The 26,219-nt window shown below is 42.8% G+C and overlaps 1 protein-coding gene across 1 annotated transcript in view; it reads left to right on the forward strand.

Annotated features, from left to right (window-relative positions):
- Window positions 1-26,219, forward strand: part of MMS22L (MMS22 like, DNA repair protein) — a 1,233,593-nt gene that overhangs the window by 29,086 nt on the left and 1,178,288 nt on the right. The window contains exon 3 of the mRNA XM_069606412.1: window positions 180-232. Coding sequence (XP_069462513.1) covers window positions 180-232 — 53 coding nt within the window. The remainder of the gene's footprint in view (window positions 1-179; window positions 233-26,219) is intronic.

Raw genomic sequence — 26,219 nt, forward strand, 5'->3', positions numbered from 1 at the left:
TTATGCTGTCCCCTCCCTTACGTTTAAAAAGAAAATGCATATCATTAAATAACCTACTAGTGCATCTACTTTATTTCTGTTTTATTTTTTATTAGATTTCCTTTACTTGGAAAGATGTATTGATCATCATATCTGACGTTTGCTCTTTTATTCACATCTGACGTTTGTTGTTTTACTAGGCAACAGATACACAGGCTGGAAAACCTTGTAGAAACAAGTTCTTTTGATTTTGGTAAGTGTTAAAAGGCATTCTGGTATGAAAATGATTGATGGGTATTTTGTGTATGCGTTGTGATCTACTTTGCTGCTATTAGATTTCCTGCTCATGCACAGACTTTGGTAAGCAGGAATCAATTACATAGCATTGAAAACACAACTTCTGGAATGCTTGGACTGTCTTGTGGCATCCCACAGGCTCCATATTGTTACCCGTGCTCTTCATTGTGTGTGTGTGTGTGTGTGTGTGTGTGTGTGTGTGTGTGTGTGTGTGTGTGTGTGTGTAACGCTGTTGGAAATGGGGATTTGGAACCTAGGTTTTACACCAAGCTGCCAAGGACACCACATTTGAATATCTCCATGATTGACAGCCTTCTGTCTAATGCTCTGAACAATGAATGGCTATTGCTCATGCTGAAACACTTCAAAAAGATTAGCAATCCTGGAAGTTTGAACATGCCATTGCTGCAATTAAATGGCAATTAGGCGAACCAGGGCAAGCCGCTCAATATGAGTACAAAGAAAGGGAAGACGGAAATACATGGAGGAGGTGGGACTTGTAGTACCAGACCAATCCTGTGGCTCGGGGCTAACTAGAGGACCCTCCCCCCCCCCCCCCAACAAAGCACAGGCATTATTGAGACACTCAAGAGGATTATGACAGTATGGAAGGAGCTGGAAGGATGGAGATTTTGTGGGGTGAACAAAGATTTGGACAGCTGGTGCAGGTGAAGAGAGTGAGAAAAGCAGTTTGCTGGTTAGGTCAGTCCAGTGTTTGAGCAGGTGGTTACGAGCATACTATACCCCTGTACCTGGCAAGGGCCAGGGAATCCTAAGGGAGAAAGGAACTGATTGCAGCCTGCTGGAGTCTATAGCTAAGCGTATGGCTGTGGCTAGAGTCCTACAAGTAGGAGGAGTAGCGCAGCCAGAGCCTCTAGTGGGGATCAAGCTTCAGTGTAAGGTAAGGTACCTGTGTAAATTGAGCAGGCCAGAGACTATAATGGGCTTAGAGGGAATTGATCATTGGCTGGTGGGTAATAATGTCTGTCTGAAAAGGTCCCCAGACAGGGAGAAATTCTTGCAGGTAATAGTTTGTGAACCACATAAGGCAAGGGGGAATCGAATGTGCTTGCTGGTAGGTATGGGCCGAGTCTACACCCCAGGAGCCTAGAAAAAGCGGCTAGTGGTTAGAGGGTTATAATATCCAAGACAAGAAGCTAACCAAGAGTATCTGTACCAAGAAGCAACTATTAAGAAGCTTTGTGTGCTGGATCAAGCAAATTGTCACTGGAGCTGCCACATGGGCCAAGGGCCAGTCTCTTGATGGAGAAGGCCTTTATCCGCTGGCTGGACCTCCAACTGGCTTCTCAAATGCCCTTTGGTGTCTCACCTCCTCATTTGCCCAAGTATGGAAGGCTCCAGGCTTTCCTCTATTTTGGAGATTATGGACTATGTGGGTAAACCTGATGTATTGGTCCAGGTGAGCATTCATAAATATACGCCAATGTGGCTCTCGCATGTACAAAACTCACATCCACTGTAGTTGTTCATAATCCAAAGCTTAAGAAAGCCTTTGCATTTTTATGAATTAGCGAGACCGGTTCCATGTTTTTACATCTACGGCATATACATCTTTATGTATTTGCATCTAGTGCATTTGTATCTGTTCATTGCCATCTATTTTTGTTTTAAATCTGGGCACGCCCCCCCCCCAATACCCTCTCCATTTCCTTTTTTGTTAAATATGCACTTACCATGTTTTTTTAGATCTCCTGCTGGTTCCCTTTAAAAATAAGTAACATTGATGCAGATGCATAACAATGTAAAGACCGGTCACTGCACGAACTACCCTTCATGGTGACTTTTATTGCTGACATTGCCCTGTATGTTTGAAAGGAGGGAGATATTGGCCCTCTTTCCAGGTGTTATCCACTCATACCATGTCTTCATGTGATTTAATGCACTGTGCACTACTGCTTTCCAGTAATTTTCTTTTTTCTTCTTTTTTAAAATTATTATTTTTTTTTTAATGAGTTTACATTAAACAAGTGCTTAGCGTTACACTAACTGTGTGGTGTGGAAATAGCTGGCAGGATACCTTTGTCTTTTTATAGACTAGGGAATGGGACTTGGATTGGGATACTAGGTGCTCTTCGATTAGACACCTACACTTAGGTTGCAACCGTATCCTGACATTGTATGATCACAATATTTACGGTTTGTGTTTTAGAGTGGGTAACTCAGTCCTGTAGACCGTCATCCAGCCATTCTCATGAGCATAATATAAAGGTGTTGAACCTCATTCCATGTATGTTGGGTGTTCTCGTATTTCTCACCATGACAACATGTGTGGGATCAACCGGTCCTGAAGTCCTGGCAATCTCATATGAAAAGTTTAATAATGTAACTGGTGTAAAAGAGAGCAGGGTTATCTTATTAATCAGTGGAAGCCAAGGAATCAGAACAGCGAGGCCATTTTCATGGCCTCTGTAAAAAAACGAAGAGTGGAGTCTTCAACCTCCCAACCGCCATTTGGTGCTTGAAGACCTGATTCTGGCTCGTCTTCCCTCCTACCTCCCCACCTTAGCAAGCCTTGTGCTGTAAAACCTTTGATAATATTGTCTTTCCTAACTTACCCTATAGCCTCTTTTCTGCCCAGAGTCCTTTTTTTATTTTGTTCTTTCCAGAATCAAGGAATCGCGCCAACCACACCAGAACGACTCAGTTGCAAGGAAAAGGAACCCGGCTGAGAATGTCGCACCACCAATGATCTATATAGTGTCTGTCAAGCTGCAGACCTTACCAGGCTGAGGGAGACTGAGGCCAATGCGGCAAACCCTGAACCAGCACATCTGAAGAACACAGAGGACTTTAAAACGTTTGCTCTGAAAACACAACTTTCAGGGAAAAACGCAGAGATTGGCCGCACCGGACAGGTGACACTAAGGACCAATGGAAACGTGAGGATGTGAAAATTGGGAAAGGCAGGGCTATAAAAGCCCCACACACATCTATGGATGGAGTGTGTTCGGGTGAATTCAGGGGTTGGTGGACAGAGATAACTGGCGGTGCAATGTGGAAGTTGGAGCAGAGTGCTGAGGCAGTTCAGTTCAGCTTTATTTCGGGTGCTTGCCCATAAAAGCATAATTAATAACGAAGCAAAACCATTATAAATGATACAACCGTCTTTGAAATATAAATTGTAAAATAATACAAATGGATAATTCTATAAAGCGCAAGTTAAAATATGAAACCATTGATATAATTTTGCAGTACCACATTTAGATTAAGGAGTTCATGTTTTTGAAATGTTCCTTCTACAATCCAAGGTTATAATGTATAGTCCGAGATTGCAAAGACAACTTCAGAGTATAATGTTAATTTACATATAACGTAGGCGTCAATTGCCGATCTTGCATTATATTTTATAAACCGCTGCCATTTCCTTCTTTTATTTGTATAACGAGGTCTAATTAACAAAAATGGATCTCACTGGATAGAAAGGACAGAATCTGGAGTGATCATATTTTGACCATCTATTCGTAGATTCTGCCACAGGAAAGATATTCATTCGAAAGTTTGAATACAGAATTCTTCTAAGTGGAAACATTTCACCAAGCTATTGTTCCATGGAGGATCAGACCTTATGAGCAAGATACTCCTGACATCTAGTGAGTATTTGCTATTTTTCAAATACTCTCTAAATACAAGATTTTTAATCTGATCTTTTACATCCTTCATGTCCTTTCTTGTGACAAACTTTGACTCTTGAACTCCGGCAATACATGCTAAACCATTCTTCATGTTGTACCACTTCCAACTGGTTCCATTTTCCTATTGTATAACAACCCACATTGCCTCTTTGTATCCACTCATTTGCTGATTGTACACAGATGCAGGATTAAAAGAAATTCCAAGTTTCTGAATATTCTTCCAGTTTCTAAATACAATGGCACAGTGGTAAAACTTTGTGGGAGACCCAGGCTTTGCTTCATAGACTTTTTTCAGCTTTTGGTCGATTTTGTGCTCTGCCGTAACCTCCTGATTTGTTGCCTTCCAGTGTGGCATGGACTGCTTGAGGTCTATACATTTTCAGTTGACATGGGCAGATTATTCTCTAATTTAATGAAATTAAAGCCCTTGCTCCCCTATTCGATATTTGTTCACTCTTATTTGCAGGTGTATGGCTGAACTTTGGAAGTGACCCCCAAGTTAATCAACACTGTTAACTTGCTACAGCGGGGTGCTTTCTAGAACAACCTTTAGATTCTTTTGACATGAATGGTGGCATGGCACGACCACAGTCGTCCCAAAGTTAATAATAGTTTCCTGTCTATGCAGAAGGAAGGTGCCACACTTCTTTTTGAATCTCGAAGGTTCTTGGAAATGATAACCACGTCGTTTGCATAGAATAGGATGCCCAGTTTTCTTTTTTAAAATTAACCGTGTGTCTGCATTTAAATGTACAAGCTTAACTGCTAGGTCATTGAACTATATAAAATAGCAGGGTCCCCAAGCCGCTGCCCTCCATCACACTACTTATAATGGGAAACAGATTAGTGGCCTCACACCCCTAGTCATAGCATAAAACTGCAGAAATGTCTTTGAAGTCTCACAACGAGATTTCGAATTTCTGTTGGTACTAATAACTTACCATAAAATTTCAACTCGATCAAAAGCAACTTTAAAATCTGTAAAAGCAATGTAAAGTGTTCCTTTCTTTAAAATAACATACTTACTTAAAATGGAAAACAATAGAGCCTGGTCAATCGTTCTCCTGGGATTTTTAAAATCTGACGGAATGTCTGACTGAATTTTCCTCCACCCAATCCTCCAGTTATCTCAATACAAATTTGCCATATACCTTAGCAATGCATTGATTAAAGATTTTGGCCTGTAGTTACAAGGCTGCGATCGATCTGCTTTGTAATAAATGAGTAGTATCTCTACATGTTCCAAATGGTCAGAGGATAGTTGGATTTGCTCATACTATTAGGAAAGATGGTGAGAAATGGTACCCAGACCATTGGCTCTGCCTTGAACAAGTCTACAGGCAGTTAATCTGCTCCTGGGGCCTTGCCCGTTTTCTTTGCAAAAAGTGTCTTATGTATGTCTAACCCTGTAACAGTTATCTAGACTTCATGCTCGGAGGGGTCCGGATGCCAAACTTTGTTATGACACACCTCTGTTGCATAAAGTCTGCTTAAATAATCATAACGGGCATCCATCGTTATTGATGTCTCTAATTTTGGGCTGATGTTTTGTCCTGAGCTCCAGAAACTGCTGAGATCATTACTGTCAGATCTGCACCAAGTCCTGCCATCTTTTCTGCTTGTGCTCTAGCTTCTTTCATCTGACCAATTCATTAAATGCCTGCCGCTGCCTTGCTCTTTGGTGTTTACCTGTGTCAGGTTTTGGTGCCCTTAACAGAGCTCTTTGCTGCCTGGCAGTCTTTTTCAAATCATGCGTCCGTTAGGTGGGGGTGATTGCTTGGTAGATTTGACAGGTTTGATAATTAAATTTGACATGGAGAAAGGTAGACTGTGGAACAGTTTTTCTATATAAATGTTTCCCTGCGGTTCCTCGTGCAAGCACAATTCCAAAATGTATAGGATTGCGTGAAAGAATATCTGGGTAAACTGTCTGGTAGTGCACATTGCCCCATTCAATGTGTCTCCGGTTTGAGAGCACAGTATCTGAATTGGCCAAATAAATCTTTGGGGTATTGGGACCCCCAGTTTTAAATCTTGTTCGGCAGACTGGGTCATGATCACTTTGTTCTCAGCACCAATGATGATCCCATGAAATGCCAGTCTACAGCTGAAACAAGAATGTAATCAATATGGCTTGATAAGTACGTCTGCCTCACCCACTCCCAACGACCTTCTGTAAGTAGGAGCGGCAGGGATTTTTCATCCAAAAGACCTCCGTTGCAACTTCTAAGGCCAAATGATGTCAAATAATTATGCCAGTTTACGTGAAGCTGGGGTTGCTTTGTGGGCCGACATAAGCTCTGAATATCCCAGCAGATGCCCTTACCCGCTGAAAGGACAGCGATGGGCTCAAACTCCTGCTACCAACAGATTTCCAAACGACTATCCGGTATCCCATAGACTGAAAACACAAGTTGTCCATCGAGAGAGACCCATCCACCAGCTGATCATCTTTAAACGTGACTTTAGTTAAATCACTACATGACTCAAAGGGGTCATGCATCTGTTCAGCTACTGTAATGTCTCATCGAATGATAAACAGGCAGCCTTTAATATGCCAAAGATAGTGGGGGACCTTATTTACCAAAGCATTCTTGTCTTCCTTTTTGTTTCTATCTAGCTTTGGGGCATTAACTATCTAGAAAGAGTTTAGTATAGATCTACTCAGCAAAGAGGTAAAGTGATCTTTTACATATAACTATCAGTTTTTGCTTGAATGGGATCCACTACCGTTTTTCTTTCAAAGAGTATTGGAAGTGCCCCAATAATTTTGGACCTTTTTGTATTTGGTTTTTTAATACTGTTGGCTCTACAGAAAAGTCATTTGACCTTCAGTAGTGGTTTAAAAGGGTTCTGTGTTTTTATTTATTTAAAAAAAAGAAATTCAGAGACTTATTTTTTAATGAAAAAACATCAAAGCACCCATTTCCCTGTTCTTTTAATGTTTCTAAACCCTTGCCCAACCCCCACATATATTGAAAAAAATTGATGTTTTGTTAAATCATTCTGTTTTCTTTCATTATAATCACTAGATACTTTTTAAAAGCTACCCCAGCATTACGACTCAACCTGCTAGCTCTACAGCAATTCTTAATGGGTTGCGCTAGTTTGTCACACTTGCCCGACAAATTATTGTAAATTAATTGCATCCAGTATTCTTGGTTTATTGGAATCCACTCTTAAGAAAAAACGGCCAACACGTGTTTCGATGTTGTCTTTCTCAAGGCTGTAGTGAAGGAAAACAAAACCGTATTGACAGGTTTCATTGACAGCAAATAGGAAGGTTTAGAGAACAAATGAAGTTTTAAAAATACATACCAGAGTTATTGGTTATGGGATGTTGACCAAGGTAGAAAGGTAATCCAGACAGTCAGGGGTGGGCAGATATATATAACAATAATAAACATTCTTTCACATAGTTGTCAAATGGTATCTCGAAGTTTAGATATAAAAAGTGATTCTCTTGGGTTGAGACTAACGAGTAAATTATGTAATAGATCTGTTAATTCAATGGATGAAAATGAAGCACCCAAAATACTTTCATGCGATGTGATAAACATTTTAAAAAATGTGTTCCCATGAGTGATGGATCAGAGTCAATCTGCCGTGCGGTTGACTTGATATGTGCACGGTAGCAGTTGCCAGGCATGCAAGGGGCCCCAAAAAGATTTCCAATTGGGTACTATAGGTGTAACATTAGACATGGTGTTGCCACTCACCAATGATCACTAATAGAATGTTCCTGTTGGGTAGAGCAAAAATAGATTACTGATAAGTTCTATCCATTGAGAGAGATAATGTTAATCACTACGTTGTTGGGTTCCAAGTAGTATTTAAGTGGCACCTACCAATGTGCCTTTCCGAATTCTTCTGGTTGAAAGGGCAGTCAAAATTTGCCCGAGTTGGCGAGTGGTTTGTCTGCTGAAAACAATCGGATGACTATTTTTAGAAATTGTTGTCATGATGCTTTAGCATACCTTGTAGATTCACAAGATACTCCACACTCACCTTATATACTTGGTGTTTCCGTTTGTGGTGCTAGTATTTGTGCAGATCAGCAAAAGTATATGATCCTACAAAAAACAGACATTATGTAATATATTTATATCCGCCAGCAATCGTAGGCTAGTTGCTAACTGAAAGTTAGTGTGGCAAAAGCCAAATGGGAAACACAAGAGTATGTGGCGCCTCTGATGGCTATAATGGTCAAAACCACAAACCTAGCGTTTGTTAATAGAATAAGAAGTTCCTACCTTGAATGGATAAGGTACCCGTTTCATCCACGTGTCTAAGCCACGCGAGCACCATTTTGTGACGGTTATTTATATTAGTGCTGTGCGTGTGACATCACACGTATTGCGTGCGTGCGTTCACAGCCGCGGCTCATGTTGTAAACAATCCAACCTAATTGCTGATCTAAGGAAGTAAACACAATGGTTGCCAAATAATATGCAAACTATTCAGTAATATGTTGTTTATCCAAGTATTGAATTGCCATGCTTGAGCAAAAGTGCAGTCATCCTTATGTTTTCAGCAGACGCACCACTCGCCAACTTGGGCAATTTTGACTGCCCTTTCAACCAGAAAAATACGAAAAGACACATGGGTAGGGAACCCAACAAAGTATTGATTAATATTATACCTCTCAATGGCTAGAATATATCAGGAATCTATTTTTGTTACACCCAACATGGACATCCTATTAGTGATCATTGGTCAGGGGCAACGCCATGTTGAACGTTACACCTATGGTCCACACCTATTGGAAATCTTTTCCGGCACGCTTGCATGCTTGGCAACTGCTGGCGTGCACATATCAAGTCAACGACATGGCTGATTGATTCTAATCCATGACTCATGGGAACACGTTTTTGTTTTGTAACTTTTTTTTTATCACCACGCATGAGTTTTTTGGGTGCTTCATTTTGATCCATTTTATTAACAGATCATTCATTATATAATTCACTCGTTACCTGTAGTCTCAACAGAAGAGAATTGCTTTTTTTTTATATCTTGACTTGACAGCCTTGAGAAAGACTTGATGTTGAAACGCATTTTGGATGTTCTTTCTTAAGAGTGGATTCCAATAAACCAAGAATACTGGATATAATTCATTTGAAATAATTTGTCGGGGTGAGTGTGACTAACTAGCACAACCTGTTAATGTTTGTATTTTATGGGGTCAAGAGTAGGCCTTCACTGTACTAGCCACGCTACACGCTAGATGGCACAATTCTAGGACTAGAGCGCACCGAGTGGCGGTCATACTCTGTACTCTTACCTGCTCTCTCTACAGCAGAGTCCTTTTTTTTTAGACTAATGCCAGAGCTATTATACTGCGCTATGGGTAAGGTGCCTGAGTGAATTGAAGCGTCTATGGTCTTCAAATATCTTAAGCTGGTCAACCCTGAGACGCTGATTTCATGAATGTGGAGATAGACTACATTTTTATTATGCACGATATTCATCTCCGCCATCCAGGAGATCAATAATGCTCTTAACAATCCTAGGGTTCGAGATTGATGGGAGCTGTGAGCTATTTAGCTCCTGCATGTAGCCTAGAAGAGCCTGGTTAGCTTGACACCAACATCTACCAGTATCTTTGGCTCCCCAGATCAACTGATGCTGAACAAACGCATGCATCTGAATTTAACTCTGGTTATTTGGGAAATAAATGAAGATTGGGACACATTTATTTGACGTTTTTAAAGCATAATGCGTCATAAATAGGGGACAAAATGATAAGTTTGCATCTTATGTGGAAGTTGGATTTGTGCAACATTAGGCACAAGCTCCTGGTTCTCCAGTGGTAGTTCCTGGTCGCTGGTTAATGCTGGATACCCAGGATCTGGTTTTAGTTCCTGCTTATCCAATCTCCATTTCAGTCCCTGCAGTACAACACATGCAGTGGTTTTAAAAGCTATCTTACTATGCTTACATCACACTCTATTTTATTCCATGTCTCCTAATTTGGATAATGGCCAGTCATGATGACTGGGATTATATTAAAATTTTGCATTGTCGGTGCTGAGGAGACGTGCATGGTGGGACTAAGTGCTTGATGCAGCAATTGATCAGATGCTATATATATGTGTGTGTTTGATCTTGTCAGAGCGGACTGCAGGATTTGCTAATGGAGAGAATCTGTTTGTGGGTGAGGTACGCACCTTCAGCAACAAAGGGTTTGCTTAGGGACTGGGGTTCTTATCCATAGCCTCAGATAACTGGTGACCTTCATTATTCCAAATTTCAGCCAGAATAGCGTCCCACTTCTGCTGCGCACCTTTTTTAGGTGCCTCAAATTGTGAAAATTTTTCAGGATCAGCTATGTTACTTAAGATAGAACTCTGTCTAAATTTGCTAGTTTTCCCCAGGCATTAATTTACTTTGTTGATTTGCAACCTTTTTATTGATATTTGCAAGATTATGTCTTCGGGTCATTTTATTATAGCTTTATAGACCTGCAGCGAGGCCTGTACTGGGTGTTATGGGCCCTGAAGACCTAGTTAACAAGGTATGAGCGTCCATAACGCCGGTACGGCCTGAGCTGCAGGTCTATAAAGCTATTGGAACACTCTGTGTTTAATGAAAGTTGAAAAAATTAGAAGTGATGTTCTTCTGGCTGTGGCTTTTTTTATGTGCTTGTGGGAGGTAACTAGCACTGTGTGGGTGGAGTTCCTAATTTGCAAAGATGTTGCAGGTGTGTGAATTTCTATGTATGCAAATGTAGGGCTAAACTACTTGGACACTAGTCACATGACATGCACAAATAAAAAGCAGCCCAGCATTGCTTCAACACCACAATCGGCATGTAGCATTAACTTTCGTTATAAAGTGTTTCCTACTTACATTTTTGCTGTGTTACTTGCATTTCCTTGATGCCCAACGTGTTTCTTTCCTCAACTTTATGCTTCCACAGCACAGATATTGTGATGGTGCGAGCTATCTCCAAAAAGTGTTCTGAGTGGCTAATTAATGATTTGCGCTGTTGCAGCGGCATACATGGGGGAATTACTGATGTTGGTGCGCACATGTTATGTGAACACTTTCATCCGCAGCAAAAATGAAAGGAAGTTAATGCCAGGCACACTTGTACAGCAACACGGCGCACAGAAGTAACCGTTTCAGTTCCGTGTGCTGTGTTTGATTGCAGTTCTACTCACGGCATTGTAGGCGGCGGCTGCAGTGGTAATAAATTGTCATTGCATTCTGTCCTAGAGTGCTTGCGCCGTGTCGGGGCTAAGCTCCAATTGCGCGTTTGCAGGCTGTATTGAATCTGCGGGCTATAACGGTTCCTATAGCCCGCAGATTAGCCAATCACGTTCCAGGAAACACCACTATGGTGTTCTAATAAGCTAACATTAGAACCACAGTCGAGGCAATGAAGTTTTTTTGTGTGAGAATGATATCCGTGTATTCATGGACATATGTGTTAAAGCTGCGTTTGGCAAATTAGGCCATAGTTGGCCGGACCAGAAATTCAGATGGGTTTTTATATTGTTTTAAAGATTTTGTTTTACAATATTTTAACTTTTGTGGAATATGCTAATTATTGCATTGTTTGGATTTGGTAATCGTGAAAAGCCAAATAAAAGGATTTCTCAATTAATTTACTTTGTGTAATTTTGATGTTTCCCTGGTCGCCTGCCACCACTCCCTTTACCACCTTCTTGTTAAGGTTGCCATTGGATTTGTGATTAAAATCATTTAATGGGACTTCTATTTCATTTAAAAGATTCTTTCCTTGATAGGCAAGATGCCCACACTACTTCAAAGGGAGAAAGTGGTAACTCTTTTTGTGCAAAGGTTGCATTTGCAAATACTAAAATAAAAATCTGCTCATTAATCCTGGTTCCCTGGGAACACCCGACTTGCTTAGTAAGTATTCTCTGGTTTGTCTCCCAACCCCTAGGGCTGCCACAAAGTGCAATAATGTTAAATACTTTATACAGAATTTACTTGTGCAAGTGCTATAAAAATAAATAAATACTGGTGTCCCGGCGGGGAATGCCTGACTGTCTTAGTGGGTATTCTCAAGTCCTTTTTTCCACCCAGCCCTCTGACCCCCCCCACACTCCCCCCCCCCCCCCCCCCAACCGTCCGCTGGGCCACCACAAAGTGCAATAGTGATAAAGTGAAATGACAAATCCTTTATACAGAATTAACTTGTGCATGTACTTCAAAAAGAGATAGATCTTTACCCAATTGATCTGAAAAGGGACCTTAAACCAGAGTTATGAAGTAGCAGGTCTTCAAAGCAGTCACTGTGTGGACATCGCCCATCTTTCAAACAAGAAGGCATCCACTTAAAATCTCAAACGTCAAATTAAATCGGTCTTTGCTTATTACCAGTAGTTCATGGAGCAGAGTGGTTAGCGGAGACAGAGTTAGAAGATTCCTGTTGTAAAAACAATGTGATGCTTACCTTCTGCAGCAGCTGCCAACAACCACAGTCAATAACAGCCTGCAGTCTTACCTTGGTTGACCAGGATGACAATGCTGTTACCAGTGTGTTTTCACACAGACCCAGCTCAGTCCTGGGGACGCCCATTAATATCCCAATTAAGTAGGTGGGAAGGAATGGAGACACAACTAAATCAATACAGGTCTTCCTGGCTCCTGAATCAAGCAGAGTGACACAGCACTTTGTCACGTGAGCTGTTTATGATGGGGGCTACGAGGAACAAACTGGGAACAGATTGCCCCCAGCCCTCCTCCACTTTGTGGATGCTACCAGCTGTTAAAGGGTGGGCGCACCGTGCTGCTGTGTTGCATCAGACCCTACGTCTTGGGACTTAGTACTGGGCAGACTAGCAACCCAACAGTCTCACTGATTGGGCAACACCAGTTGCATCACTTGCAACAGGAACAGCCCATTCCCCTACTCTGTTCCGCCCAAGACAGTTGTGGTAGAGTTTCCTGAGCGTGCATGTAAGGTATTGTGAAGTGTTGGAAGTGTTTGCGTCAGCTTAATTGAGGAAAGACGGGTGTGGGAGAGGGGGTGTGATTAGGAAAGTGAGTGTAGATGGGGGAGGGGTGGAGAAGAGATATATACATACACGCACAACTACTGCCATAGGCTCGTGGATATGATCTCAAGACCACATATGGAGTTTGCAGGAGCTTGCATTGATCACCTTGTGATCCGCAGTCGATCCTGGAAGGAGCAGAAGGACATGTACAGCTAGTCTGACAGCATTCTGCCGAAGTATGGTCTGGCAAATATTTTGTTTTCTGTGTGGGGAATAGATTAGTTCAACCTCAAGCAGGAAAGGTAGACGCTATGGAAATGATTCTTCTTTCCTGAGGAGGTAAGGGCATTTCTATTCTTGGTTGGGTACTACTGGCGAAGTTTGCCAACTTCTCCACCAGTGCTGCGTTCCTTACACACAAAGTAAAAAATTAACCAACCCATACATTTAACCTGGAACCAAGGAGACCTTTGACCCTCCCTTATTGTGCATGCCTTCTCACAGCCTTATTTGCTGCAAACAAATGCATAAAAGATTGTACTAGGGGGAGTACTGTCTCAAGAATTATGGGTATAGAGCAACCCATCCTTATTAGTTGAAGACTGTTCCCTCAGGAAAATAATTATTTAGTCATCAAATTGGAATGCATACTACTTTACAGTGTCCATGGCTTATCTAGTGGCTATCGGACGTGGCACAAGTTGTCGGATCATGAACCATGCATCCCTGTTGTACTGGCCTTTAATAAAGACCATACATAGCCTACATGTTCTGGAGATTGTCACCCTATGTATTTCCATGAAACACTGTGAAAGAAAACAAACAAATGGGGACCTATAAGAAGAGGCTACTCTCCTCCAGTGGCAAACCAAAGGAGTGCCTGTTGGAAAAAGGGGTGGTTGAAAGGTACCTCTGAGGGGTAGATGGCTCGGAAGCTCTTTGGGGTAGGGAAAGCCACTTGTTCCTGATGCAATCCTGGGAGGCGACATTGGGTGGATCCCCCAGATCCTCTTTCCCCTCCCTGGCCCATTGTGTAAAAGGCCCTTAATAGTGGTGATGGACCAAAGCGAAGAGACAAATTAGGGTGAACTGGGGGACTGGGCTGTTCAGATGCCACAGCAGTACATATATTTGATTCAAGACCTTACTCTGAGAAGCAAGCGGAAACCTTGCTCCCATTAAGAATAAACCAAAGAACAGGCAAATGATTTGAAAACCTGCTTTCACTTCCCATACTCACTGATAGTTGGACATTTGGGAGAGATTGGGTATCTTGCAAGCCTTGTGTGCGGAGTAACACAGTGCGATGAACCGACACCAAAGTTACCTGGGGAACATAACAGCGGATATGTAAGGCTCCCCCGTGAGAATGGGATCAGGAAGAAAGATCTCAAGCAAGTACTGGTAAAAACAATCTAGCAGTAAAGGGGGAGAAGAACAAAATATTGAAGCCGGGCCAATTCCTAGCCACCCTTTTTCCATAAGTAAGTCCCTTTTATATGATCATGGATATAAAAATGGTTTACCTTTTTCCCCAGAACCTGTAAGGATTGGTTTGTCCCGTCTTCCTAGCCCTTCCCTCAACCATCACCATCCTGTAATGGAACCCAAAATAAGCTCTGGGTTTGCCAAACATTGACTCCCAAAGTCTGGTAGAACTGCAAAGTCACTTAACTGAGCAAGTACCTGAATTTAATGGAAAATAAATTGTCTCGATTAGTTTGTCAAAGGCAGCATGATAAAGAAAGGTAATTGATGACCGTGGGACCCATGAATAAATGAGGGAACTCTGCCCCGTTATTTGCAGAAAGACCTGAGAGAACCTTTTGCTGTCCTGTTTTTCAGACATCAGCAAGTAACTAGCAATAGTTAAATCTGCAAAAAAACGGCCATTTACCAGAACATGCCCACATGCATGTGGGTGAGCCACTCATTGGGGTGGGGGAAATTTTGCGCAGTTGTCCATGTGTCATGATGAAGAGGAATGGGCAAATTCACCCCCTCCTTCCTCTCCTATAAGGTAAATGACGCAGAAGAATGCCAGGAGATATTGTGAACAACTCCCTCCCCAATTGATGGGCAACCAGGGGTAAGTTCAGGAATATGTAGCGTAACCGCACTGAGGGAAGGAAATATTTAGTTCCAAGGTAAATGTGTCATTCTTAATCACAACACTATAATTGGTGGAAAGATAATACTGACATTTGCTATTTCCCATGAACAAAGAACTTGGATTAGTGCAACACAAGAGACCAATGGCTGGTGAGGAAAGATGAAGTGCTGCTGGTTTAGTGCGTACTTGGTCTGCAATGGGGAAATTCGGAGGGCCAGCAAAACCCAAGTGGGAATGAGCATCCCTACAAGGTCCAGGACCCTGGGACTGGATCACCAACTTGAGAGCCAAAACGATAACACCCCCACTGGAAAGAGATAGGTGCAGTAGGATATCTAGAGGATAAATCATGTGGCAGATGGGCACAACCCCAGCAATTTGCCAAATTAAAGATGCAGGCATACTGCTTAGAGCGGTGTAAATAAGTATTTGAACTGTAAACCCAGGGATGAACAGAGGGATTGCCCCCCTCATGGCAAGTGGTGCGGAAAATGTCTATATCAATCTTCTAACAATGACAACAATAACAAAAGTCTAGCTGGACATTCTAAACACCAGGTCTTCGCCTCGAATATCCAATTCTGAAATCAAGTCGTACCATCGAGATAAATTAGTGGCTTTGCAGACAATGTTCAGTTTAGTTCATCAAATCTGGTAGGACAAAGGACACAAGCCACAGGCCAAAGGAACCCACTAAATCAAACTTCCAGTTCAAAGTTTTTGGGCTCTGCAAAGATGCAACAAAAAGTGTCATCGTCCAATAATGGACTTTGAATGTGGGTCCCATTCTCATGCGGCGACCTCTGAGGATTTCATGAGCAGACCATTTGTGTTTACGCTGGGGGTTATTATGCATGGCAAACAAAACCTGGGGCAAGGCTTGGGGCCATTTCAACCATGTCTCTTTACACATATTCGACAGATTCAACTTGAGGTTGCCGTTCCAGCGTTCTACATGTGTGCTTGGGCGCAGGTGTTGAGCACATGGAATGGATGAATTATTCCTAGATACCTGCACACTTCGCTAATATCCTGACTATGCTGAGGGGCAATCCATATCTAGATATGAACTCAGCTGGCAACTTCTTGGCCACAGTAACTGTCTGCTTTTCTACAGGGATACGCCTCCACCCACCCAGAAAACGCACCCACCAGGTCTAAGCAGAACATGCAAGCCAGACAAGTGGGAAGCTGTATGAAATCTGTCTGCACTTGTTAAAATGGACCTTCCGGTACAGGACGGGCAGACTGATTCATGGGCACCTCTCTCCTGTTGTTCTGCGTTAAACATATCACACAATTTTCCATGTGTCATCCAATCCTGATGTAACAAAGCAATCATTGCTTTTTTACCTGACTGAGCTATGCTGAGATGTTCATCGACCGCATAGGGGAGGGGACGGGGGTGGGAATACCTTGGTTGTCAGCAGGCAGCTGTCTGGGGAATGCCACAGGGAGTCAACTCCAAACCTGCACTTAGTCCAGGACACCTTTTTGGCTTCTGTGGCTTGATCTTGAAGGTTTGCCAGACTGGAAAGCCACAAAATAGTTGACCTTGGAAGTGCAACACAAACCAGAACTTCATTATGAGCCAGAGGTCCTTTTTAAGGTCCCTGCACCATCAGCTAAAACATTTCCTTGGGCCGTGAAAGACTGACAGGGATCGTGTCCCTTATATTTCCCTATGGCTATCGCTGAAGAAAGTTACCATGCATTCAGTAGAGCTGAAAAATATTTTCCATTTAATATTGGGGAGCCTGTGGAAGTTAAGTATCCACGCTGCTTTTCAAAGAATTCCATAGTTGTGGTCCACCCCTTGGGTGTACCTGGAGTCACTATAGATCGTAGCCGATCTATCTTGAGCCAGAGTACATGCACTGGTGAGAGCCATGAGTTCCGTGACTTGATCTAATTTTGCCATAGGCTGTCAATTGGCCTCAAACAGTATGTGGCTACATACAGAATACCCATAAACTAATTCCCCTGTTTCTGGAACACTGATAAAAGATCCGTCAGCAAAACAAATCCGATTAGGGTTAAACATTGGCACATCTGATGGGTCAATACGGGGTGACAAGTGTCTCCACAACCACCGGGCTGTCATGGGGCTGCCCCCTCTTCATGGGTTGATAATAGGGAAGCAGGGTTCAGAACTTAAGTGACTCCGGGTTACATTGGCAGCAGAAATAAGCAACTCTTCATATGATGTGTTGTGGGACTTGGTTCAACAGCCCCTGCCATGGACAGCGAGCGTCAGCCCGGTACCCAGAATTCGAATGGGTAATTTCTTATGCGCTATATGAACAGAATATCAAGATATACACTATCCGAGGAACAGTAAATGGAAAATCTTAATTTGAACAATAAATCTAATCCAAACAAATTCCCTGGGGAGTAAGGGCTCAGCAAAACTGCATGTTGCTCAGAAATCGGACCGACCAAGACCATAAGCGGAGTAGACCCAGGATGAGGTGTTGGAGTACCCCCTAAACCCACAGCGTTTACTACATCAACCGAATGCTTCATCAGAGGAAACTGAGTGTTTTAAGTGTGGAACGTAATGGTCTAGTGTCAACCAAACCTGAAATCCTTTGATCAGCAACAATATAGAAACATACAGGGCAGTAGGATCAATTGATGGAAGTAGTGCAACAGACTCAGAGACCTTTGACAGTCCTAAACATCGGTTCGTAGTAGTAATAGTAGTAATGGTGGTGGTGGTGGTGGGCGCGGAGACCTTGCTATTACAGTTTGCTCTGTCTCGATCGTCCTACTGTGGCCGATGTGGACACTGCTTTCCAGTGGCCAAAATCTTTACAGTAGTACATTGATCACTGTACATGTTTGTGTAATACCTTTCAGTAGTTTGCCTTGGCTGAAATGACTGTGTTGCTCTTCTCCCTCGTCCCTGCCGACCCGGACGGGGAGTAACCCTCCCCTTTCCTGGGGAGGTTACAAACTCTGTATTGGCAAAGCCTTAAGCTTATCTTCAGTGATTTATTTTTGTCTTTCGAATTTCTCATGAAAGTGCTCTGCAGCCAGTAATAATTCAAGCAAACCCTTTCCGTCCCATCTTTTCAGTACTACCTTAATTCCTTCCGCTACCTTTTGGTTGTAAACCCATGACAAACTGAGCAACCACGGCTTGCGGTGCTATGAGCACGTCCTTAACAATCCCAGAGTCTTATTCAAAGCATTGCTTCAAAGTTCGAGGTAGTCTGCAAGATTTTCTCCCGTGGCTTGTTTGCACGCGTTCATTTTAGACCAAGCCGTCTTTCGCGGGCAAATTTCAACTATAGTTTTATCAATCTATCAGTGAATGTTTTCAAATCCTCAGCATTAGCAGGTTCTTCAGCTGCCCAATTTGCGCTCCCCTTGAGCAAAGTAAATGTATCCGTGGGCAGCACGGCTCACAACAACTGATTCAAATCAACACAAGTGGGGTGATGGCAGGCGATGACCTGAAGTTCCTCCTGGAACTTGACACGATCTTCTCCTATCTTTGGAAATATCTGGACAGTATTAAGCAAATCATTAGCGCTCCTGGGCACATGTACAGTAACTAAGGTATCGCCTCTTCTTGGAAGTTGTCTGAGTAAGAGTTTAGACTTCTATGCTCATATTTCGGGAGTGAACAGACCAACCATAGGATTTAAAGGAGTGGACTGATAAATTGGTGGTTGAGTAGAGTCTGGGCTAGCCGGTCGTTGATCGGGTAAAATAGCAGGGTTATAAGTGTCCAAAATATCTTCAGAACTTTCTTTTAACAGGAACTCCCCTTGGAGTATGGGATATAATCGTTTGTATCTGGCTTTATGAGCGGGTACCTGCAGGTTGGAGTACTGTTTCCATGGATTTTACTTGTTCCTGGAACTTTTCTTGAGTGTCTTTCAATGCCCGGGTCTTGGATTCAGTCCTCTTAGTTGCTTCTGTATACCAATCGAGAACTGTCCCATTGGTGTACACATGCACCTTTCTTCTCTATTGCCTTACGTACATTGGTTATTCTAAGTTGAATGCCTTTTTTCCAGGTACTTGTGGCTTTTGGCAAGTAGTGAGCAAGTAGTGAGTAAACATGATGTATGCTGGGCTTCCTTTAGAAGTGGCACTTGCCTAGACTGCTCTGACCCAATTCTCACAGGGTAAAACAAGGTATGGCTTATTACGGATTCAGGTTTGTTCCTAACTCCATCTGTATCAGGATGCGATTGAGTCCCATGGCTGGCAGCGTTGGTACAGCCCATTGGCTTAACTGCTCTGCAAAATCTAATCGGAGGCTCTGCCATCACCACCAGTCTCCGTTCCTCCCCTGTTACAGGAACACCCCCAGGTGTTGGGCAAATTCAGATGACTGCTCGTTCATGGCCTATATCCCTTATTACGCTACCCACAATGCAGAGCTATATTCAGCTTTTAAGAGACCTGGGTAGGTAAGGGTCAAAGACGAGACACAATCGGTAGAAACAAAGCCTTTTGCAGCTCCCGTACTAGGATAGAGAAGATTGTGAAATATAAAGCGGGGTCGCAACTCCGTTGCACATTTAGGGTTTCAAGTAACGAGGACAATCTGGTCCTAAGTGAAAAGATATTTTTTATTTTTCCTGAATGGAAAAAAGTTTGATTTCGAAAGACCGCTCCGAGACCGCACAGAACAGTCTTTCTAAATCGAACTGTCACACCCCTGCTGCACAAAATTGTGCGGCAGGGGCTGGCGGGGGCTGTGAGCCCCGTAGGTGTCGTTGCGGAAGTGTAATGTGAGTCGGTCTGTGTGGTAAGTGTGTTGTGCTGGGAACCCCCTGACTAAAAGGAGAACCAGCGGGAGTGTGCGGGGTAGTGATGGGGGGCAGTATGTGCTATTGCTGCATTTTAAAGCGGACACAAAGACTACCCAGAAAATCTCTTTTTTGTGTTCGGGGGTTAAAATATGGTAATATCACATAGAACTGACAAATGTTTTCTTCACACTCATACAGAACACATTCATCCTAATCCCTGATCAATACTACACTACCCTGACCGGCACAGCAATGTCAAATTCTCTTAAATCAGTAGGGAGCATTAGATGCGCTGCTTTTAAACTGTGGTGGTCAGCTGCTTTCACTTTTCCCTTATTCAGGTAAGCAGTTCTATAGGCACAGTACTTTCCCTCCTGTAGTCTCAGATAATTACACCAGATTTCCAGCTTCAGGTTTCATTGTCACTTTTCAGATTTCAAAGACGAACATTTACCCCGACCTGTTTCATACCATACAAGACCTAACAATACATTGACACAATTATGTGTTGACCAATTAATGATTTTTCGAACTGCTTTTTCTTCAGTGCCTGCTCTGCCCACCCTCCTCGACTCTCCCTGCGCACCGGCCAGCTCTCCCCTTGCATAAAATCATCTGTTCTGGGCTGACGGGGATCACCGGGAAGTGCTCCCAGCAGCCCTTGGACCTGGCCACGGAGCAGCAGCAACCTGAGTCACGACACCAAACTTGTGGTGGGAAAAATGACCACTGCGGATTCCAATAGACTGGTGAACAATTTTCAAAAAGCAATAACAAAACAGCACCAACGGCTGCACAAGACTTCGGTGCAAGTGAGCCCCACTTCCTCCGTGCACCGTTCCTGTGTACTCAAAGGAGCACATGCGTTTCAATGAAAGGGTTGGTCCCAATTTAGCAAGTTATGTCCTTGAAACAATGTTGCTGGCAGAGAACAAAGCCTCATTATACAAGTCTTTGATGACAGCTGCACTCTTTCGTACTGGTTAGTGTTATCAGAGAAAGCGGTGTACCGTACAGTTAGTCAAGGTGTATATAATTAAAGATTTACACGCTCTGTGGGAAGCGAAGGTGCTTGTAATATGAGTACTGACGTATTTGAATGCAGCTTTTCCTAAGAAAGCAGGAGCCTAAAACACACTTACGTATGCCAAAAGGATAACCCGTTGGAAGCAAGTGATGTTGAAGGCAAGCATTCCTACACGCTAGGCAAGGGGCCTTCATTGCAAATACATGCGCAGTACAATCTACAGTCGCGCCTCGCATAAGCAAGCAGTGTTTTAAACATGGCAGTTTGCAGTGCCTACTTTCAACATTATAATGCAGGAATATGCAAGGGGAGTATATAAATATTTTCAATTCCAAACTTTCCCCTACATTCTCCACCAGGCACCTTTCCCCAGCTTTCCTATTGTCGGTGTGCTTTGTTCTTCCTTCGTAGGTCTCTCGCTAACTCTCAGCCTTAATAATACTACCCCTCCTGCTTCTTACAAGGTGAATTCCACATAGTCACAAGGCTGCAGCCTATGAGGGGCTGATGCCTGGTTCATGTCCCTCTAGTTAATCAGAAGTTTTCAGAACTTATGTACACCAGCTGCAAGCCCCATGCCTCTCTGTCAGCAGCCCTCTGGCCTCTAGCTCATTGAGAATCCATCCACAGGGAAAATTGGGGTGCTTGTGCATCAATACTTCAGGCTTTCTACTTTGTACAGTCTCACTTTTCCCCGCCAAAATTGCTTATTTCTGCACAGGAGTACACCCCTCTTGTCTCTGGTCATAACTCTCTGCATGCCGGCATCCTCCTCCTTTCAGAGCCAGGTCAGCATATTCGAATGTAGCTGCCAAGTATGACAATTCTTAACTTATTGGCTGTCTCAACTGGACACATTTCTTCCTAATGGAAATTATTCATTTGGCTTTTCATCATCTTGTACTTTATTTCAGCTGTTTGCCCTAAAAGTACATAATACACACAAACTGTTTCATTGTGAAGCAAAATTCATATACATTCTATTACAAAAACAATAAAATTACTAGGTGAATAAAATAAATTATCATAACAGATATGTTCTTTTGCTTAACATACTAAAGTTATTTTAGAAACTCCTCCCTGCAGGCCAATGTTTAACTAAAAACATATTAACAGCTCTTAAAACCTAAATAGAATGAGAGCGTCTCTTCTGTGCCTGATGCCAAAAAGGGCAGATAAATAAATGGGATTCGTCCTCATGTGTTTTGCAGTAACCTTGTGGGGAAAATACCATACCTAGTTAACTTTGCCAGTGGTAAATACCTAAACAAAGCTTTGTAAAAAAAAAAATGACTTGCGGTATCTATCGCACAATTAATTAATGTAGTTCTTCATGCCTGGTGAATGTTTAAGGGTCCGGAATTCCAGTGTTAATCTTTGGCGACTGCAATCCTCAAACTGCCCTTTTAGGACACAATCATTAAAAAGGGAAATTAAATTGTGTTAGTGTTAGGTTGTGGGGTCATCCCATAAAAGTGGAAGTCCTATTGCAGCGAATATCTGTTTCACAAATTTGCACCAATAGGGAGACTTGCCTCCTAAAGATTCATGTACATCACTCAGACCTTCTCAATAGGGCTCTAGTTCAACTCATTCCACAGCTGATCCAGTATATGGGAGGATTTAACATCATTTTGTATTTAATCTCTTATACTTTACTCAAGGGCTGTCAGAGTTGCTTTACAACCTTATTCCCTCTCACTTGGAGACTACTAGTGTTAGATGAGCCCAATATTTTGGCTCGACATGTAGCCGCCGGGATTCCTTTGTACTTTAAAGATCTCCAAAGCCTGGGAAATGGTGGATCCACACAATTTTTGGGGGAAATTAATAACCGCACCACAATCCCTTGCCAGGGTTGGATCACTTTTTTTCTACCTGGGGAGACCAGGACAATCTAGTCTACTGACGGATTCCCAAGTAGTCAAAACACTCAATGCTTTGTAATGTATTATTAATAAAGATCTTTCAAGCGGCTAAGCGTGGTGGACGATTCTTATAGTAGTTTTTAACTTTAGTCTTTGAGAGGTTGATTGCTAGACCCTTCTCTTTGCACTGAACTGCAAAGGTATTAAAATCACACTTCAGGCCTAAAGGAGTTTTAGATATGAGAATTGCATTGTCTGCAAAAAGCAAAGGCCCGCACTTTTACCCACTATGTGAAGGTGTATTGTTGACAGTGTGATTAATGTCTTCAGCTAGATAATTAATATAAAAAAGGAGTAGCAGAGTGGGCAGGATACAGCCCTGCTTGACACACTTGGTTATATTGATTGGGCCTTTGCGTTCTCCTGTTGGGCCCCAACGGACCATAACATAATTGTGGTGTAAAGGGCAAATTGCATTCATTAATGGAGCTGGGACTTGCAGTTGCATAAGAATACTCCCCAAATGGGGATACTGAACCGTATCAAAGGCCATTTGCAAATCGATAAAAGCAACATGTTATGTTTTTTCAAAAGGACGCATTTCTTCAAAATTAAAGGGAAGTTTAGAAGACTGATCTATAGTCGATATGCCCTTTCTAAAGCCTTCTTGGCCTGGGGTAAGTCTACTGTGTTTAAAGGGTTGCTCTTCAGCCTATACAACTTTAGAATAGACTTTAGCTAACAAGTCAATCAACAATATAGGGCAATAATTAGATGAAATTTCAGAATCTCCCTTTTTATAGCTGGGAACGATTGTAGCGCCTCTGCAGCTTCTAGGGATGTTGAGTGAGGAATTAATTTGATAAGAAAAGTTAGCAAAAAACACTCTTCAATTGGAGTTGTCGGGGCCAGGAGCTTTTTTGTTTGGACAGTAGTGCTCCCCTTACCTCGCCTATGCTGAAAAACAAGGGACCATTGGTAGGGGAAATCTTGCATGGAAAGGTAGATTGTAGTACTACCTATTCTCGTTGAGTATAAATTCTGGTAACATCGAAACCAAGATATTCCACTGATGGTGTTGCTATGGAAATTATTTGTACTTACCCCATTTCCCACTATGGACCAAAAATCCCTAGTTTTGTCTGAGCAGTCATGTTTAAAGATTCCCAGAGTTGTAGGAAATGTTCTGCTTTTGTCCTGGCAACCAAATCTTTGTTTCTTCCTTTTCTCATGGATATAGGTCTGGTTTCCCTCTTTCCAAGACAAACAATTGTTTAGCTCCTCTGCACTAGAATTACCATCCTAGTCTTGTTTTGGGGAAGGCCTTGGTCTTACGATTTTTAGCCCAAGCCACACAACTAATAGTCATTAACTTATTATAAAATTCTGTTGGAGACCAAATGCAATAATTCTCTGCATAATCTTCTAGAAGCTGAATTGAATTAATATAAATGTTTGTTCTTTTTACTCTGAGTACTGGCCATTTAATCGTCCTTATATTTGAAATTACTATGCTAGAATCCTATGAATGTGGATCCATTATTGCTGTAATATTCCCCTTTAGCACAAGGTCAGCTCTTAACGGATCATCGTTGCTTTACATTCGTTCAATCACTTTGACTGTACCGCACTCTACCTCTCTCTATATTAATGAAGCTCTAATCTATTAAGTTTTTTTTTTTTGGTTGAAGTTCTATACATTTGGTGTGCTGGGCGGTCATGCCTGAAGTGACCGGTGCATGCTCTAAAACCATTAGAGGTGATGATTGTGGCAACTGCAGTAACCAAAGGGTATTTATGTAATGGTTCGTTATTGAGAAGATCCTGGTATTCTCCTGGGGCTTCACCTTCTAAATTGGTTCAAGTCCCTCAGAATCACAACTTGGCCATTTAGTTGCTTTAAAAAAAAAAGTTTTTACTTTCTTTATTGGTACACTTGACATCACATGATAAACCTTCACAAATGAACAATATTGCAGTATAATTCATATATACGCTACGGTTAAATATGCTGGATCATGGTGTCATGATTCCTGCCCCTCAGGTCCCCAGCCCTCCAAGATGTCAGGCTGGAGCCAGGCCACGATCACTTACATGGCCCTCAAGGGCCTCTCCATCCCACCAAAGACCCACTTGGAGTCAGACTTGGCGCTTGTGGCACCAGACTCACTCACTCCCATAGGATAACATTGGGAATTGGACTTGTAGTGCATTGATGGGGACAAGATGGATGCCCCCACATATTTCGGTTCCCAGAACTGCATGTGCAGTCTAGTCTTTTGGGTGTGGTTCAGCCCAGAGACACCTGGGATACCCAGAGACTATTTAAGCCACGCCCAGGCTGAGAAACATGCTTTGCGTTTTCTGCACCTGCAGCGTGACACTCACCGTGTTCGGATCGGGCTCCAGTAGGCCTACATCTTTCTTCTGCGCTCAGCTCCTGCTAGAACAAGAACACCGCTAGGAACAGCCTTACCTTGCAGCGCTTCTGCCCATCATTCATCGCTTCTTCTGTTCTGCAGGCATCTTCGGCGGTGTCATTCCCATCCCGGCATGCCGCTTCCTAGGGAAAAGAACAGAAAAAAGGCATTAGTAAGCATTCTGCAAATCTTCACTTATTTTTAAAGACTGTACGAGCTTCAAACACTTACCTGAACCCCAGCCGCTCTGGGGGAGCTCTGTCTCCGGAACTTCTCATCCATCTGCAAGAGGGAAAAGGCACTCCAGGTTAGCGTGGAAACATCTGGAGGCGCTGCATACCGCGCTTACTCACCGCATTTCTTCTTCATAACTGGCATCCACTCTGAAAATGTCACAGCACCTAAAAGACACAGAAAAAGAACTCAGTTCAATACAAATACAAAATGGTCGCATCGCGCATTGCACTCTCACTCACCTTCAGCGCTACTCATTTCAGCAGCACGCCGCCATCCCCAGACGCCGGCCATCTAAGGAAGGAAAGGAACGAAGTTGGAGAACTGTTCCAAAGACTCATTATACTTACCTGTCGGACTCTTGCCGGTGAAGTAGCTAGGCAGCAATGAGCTTGCATCAATCAACGCGCCCCTGCGCTGAAAGCAGGGGGGAGAGCACACTTTCCAAGAAAACAAGGCCCAGCCTCCAGTCGAGTAGACTCCAGGGAAGGGTTAGAGGTCAGAACAGGCTGAGTGATGTCCCCGTGGATACCAGGTGAGCGTTACACATGGACCTTGAATGTTGCCTTATGGGGCATTAAGAGGGACATGCAGGTGTAATGCAGTACGTACATGTGGCTCCTGCTACCCAAGGTAAGTAGCATAAATCGATCATTCTTGTAATGGGGTTTGAGGTGTATCCAGTTCTTCAGATTTGCGCCAGTGGTATGATTTGAATGGGCCCAAAATATCCTTCGGTCTGGATTCGGGGGGAGGGTGGCATTTTTGTCCATTGTTCCTCCATATCATTAGCCCAAATTGCATCCTTTAGCCAGTGGTCTTTGTTTGGAGCATTCTCACTCGTCCAGCATAAAAAGATGCAACGTTTAGCTAGCAAAAGA

The sequence above is a fragment of the Ambystoma mexicanum genome, chromosome 4p, assembly GCF_040938575.1.
Source record: "Ambystoma mexicanum isolate Mex_15411 chromosome 4p, UKY_AmexF1_1, whole genome shotgun sequence".
Taxonomy (NCBI): Eukaryota; Metazoa; Chordata; class Amphibia; order Caudata; family Ambystomatidae; genus Ambystoma; species Ambystoma mexicanum.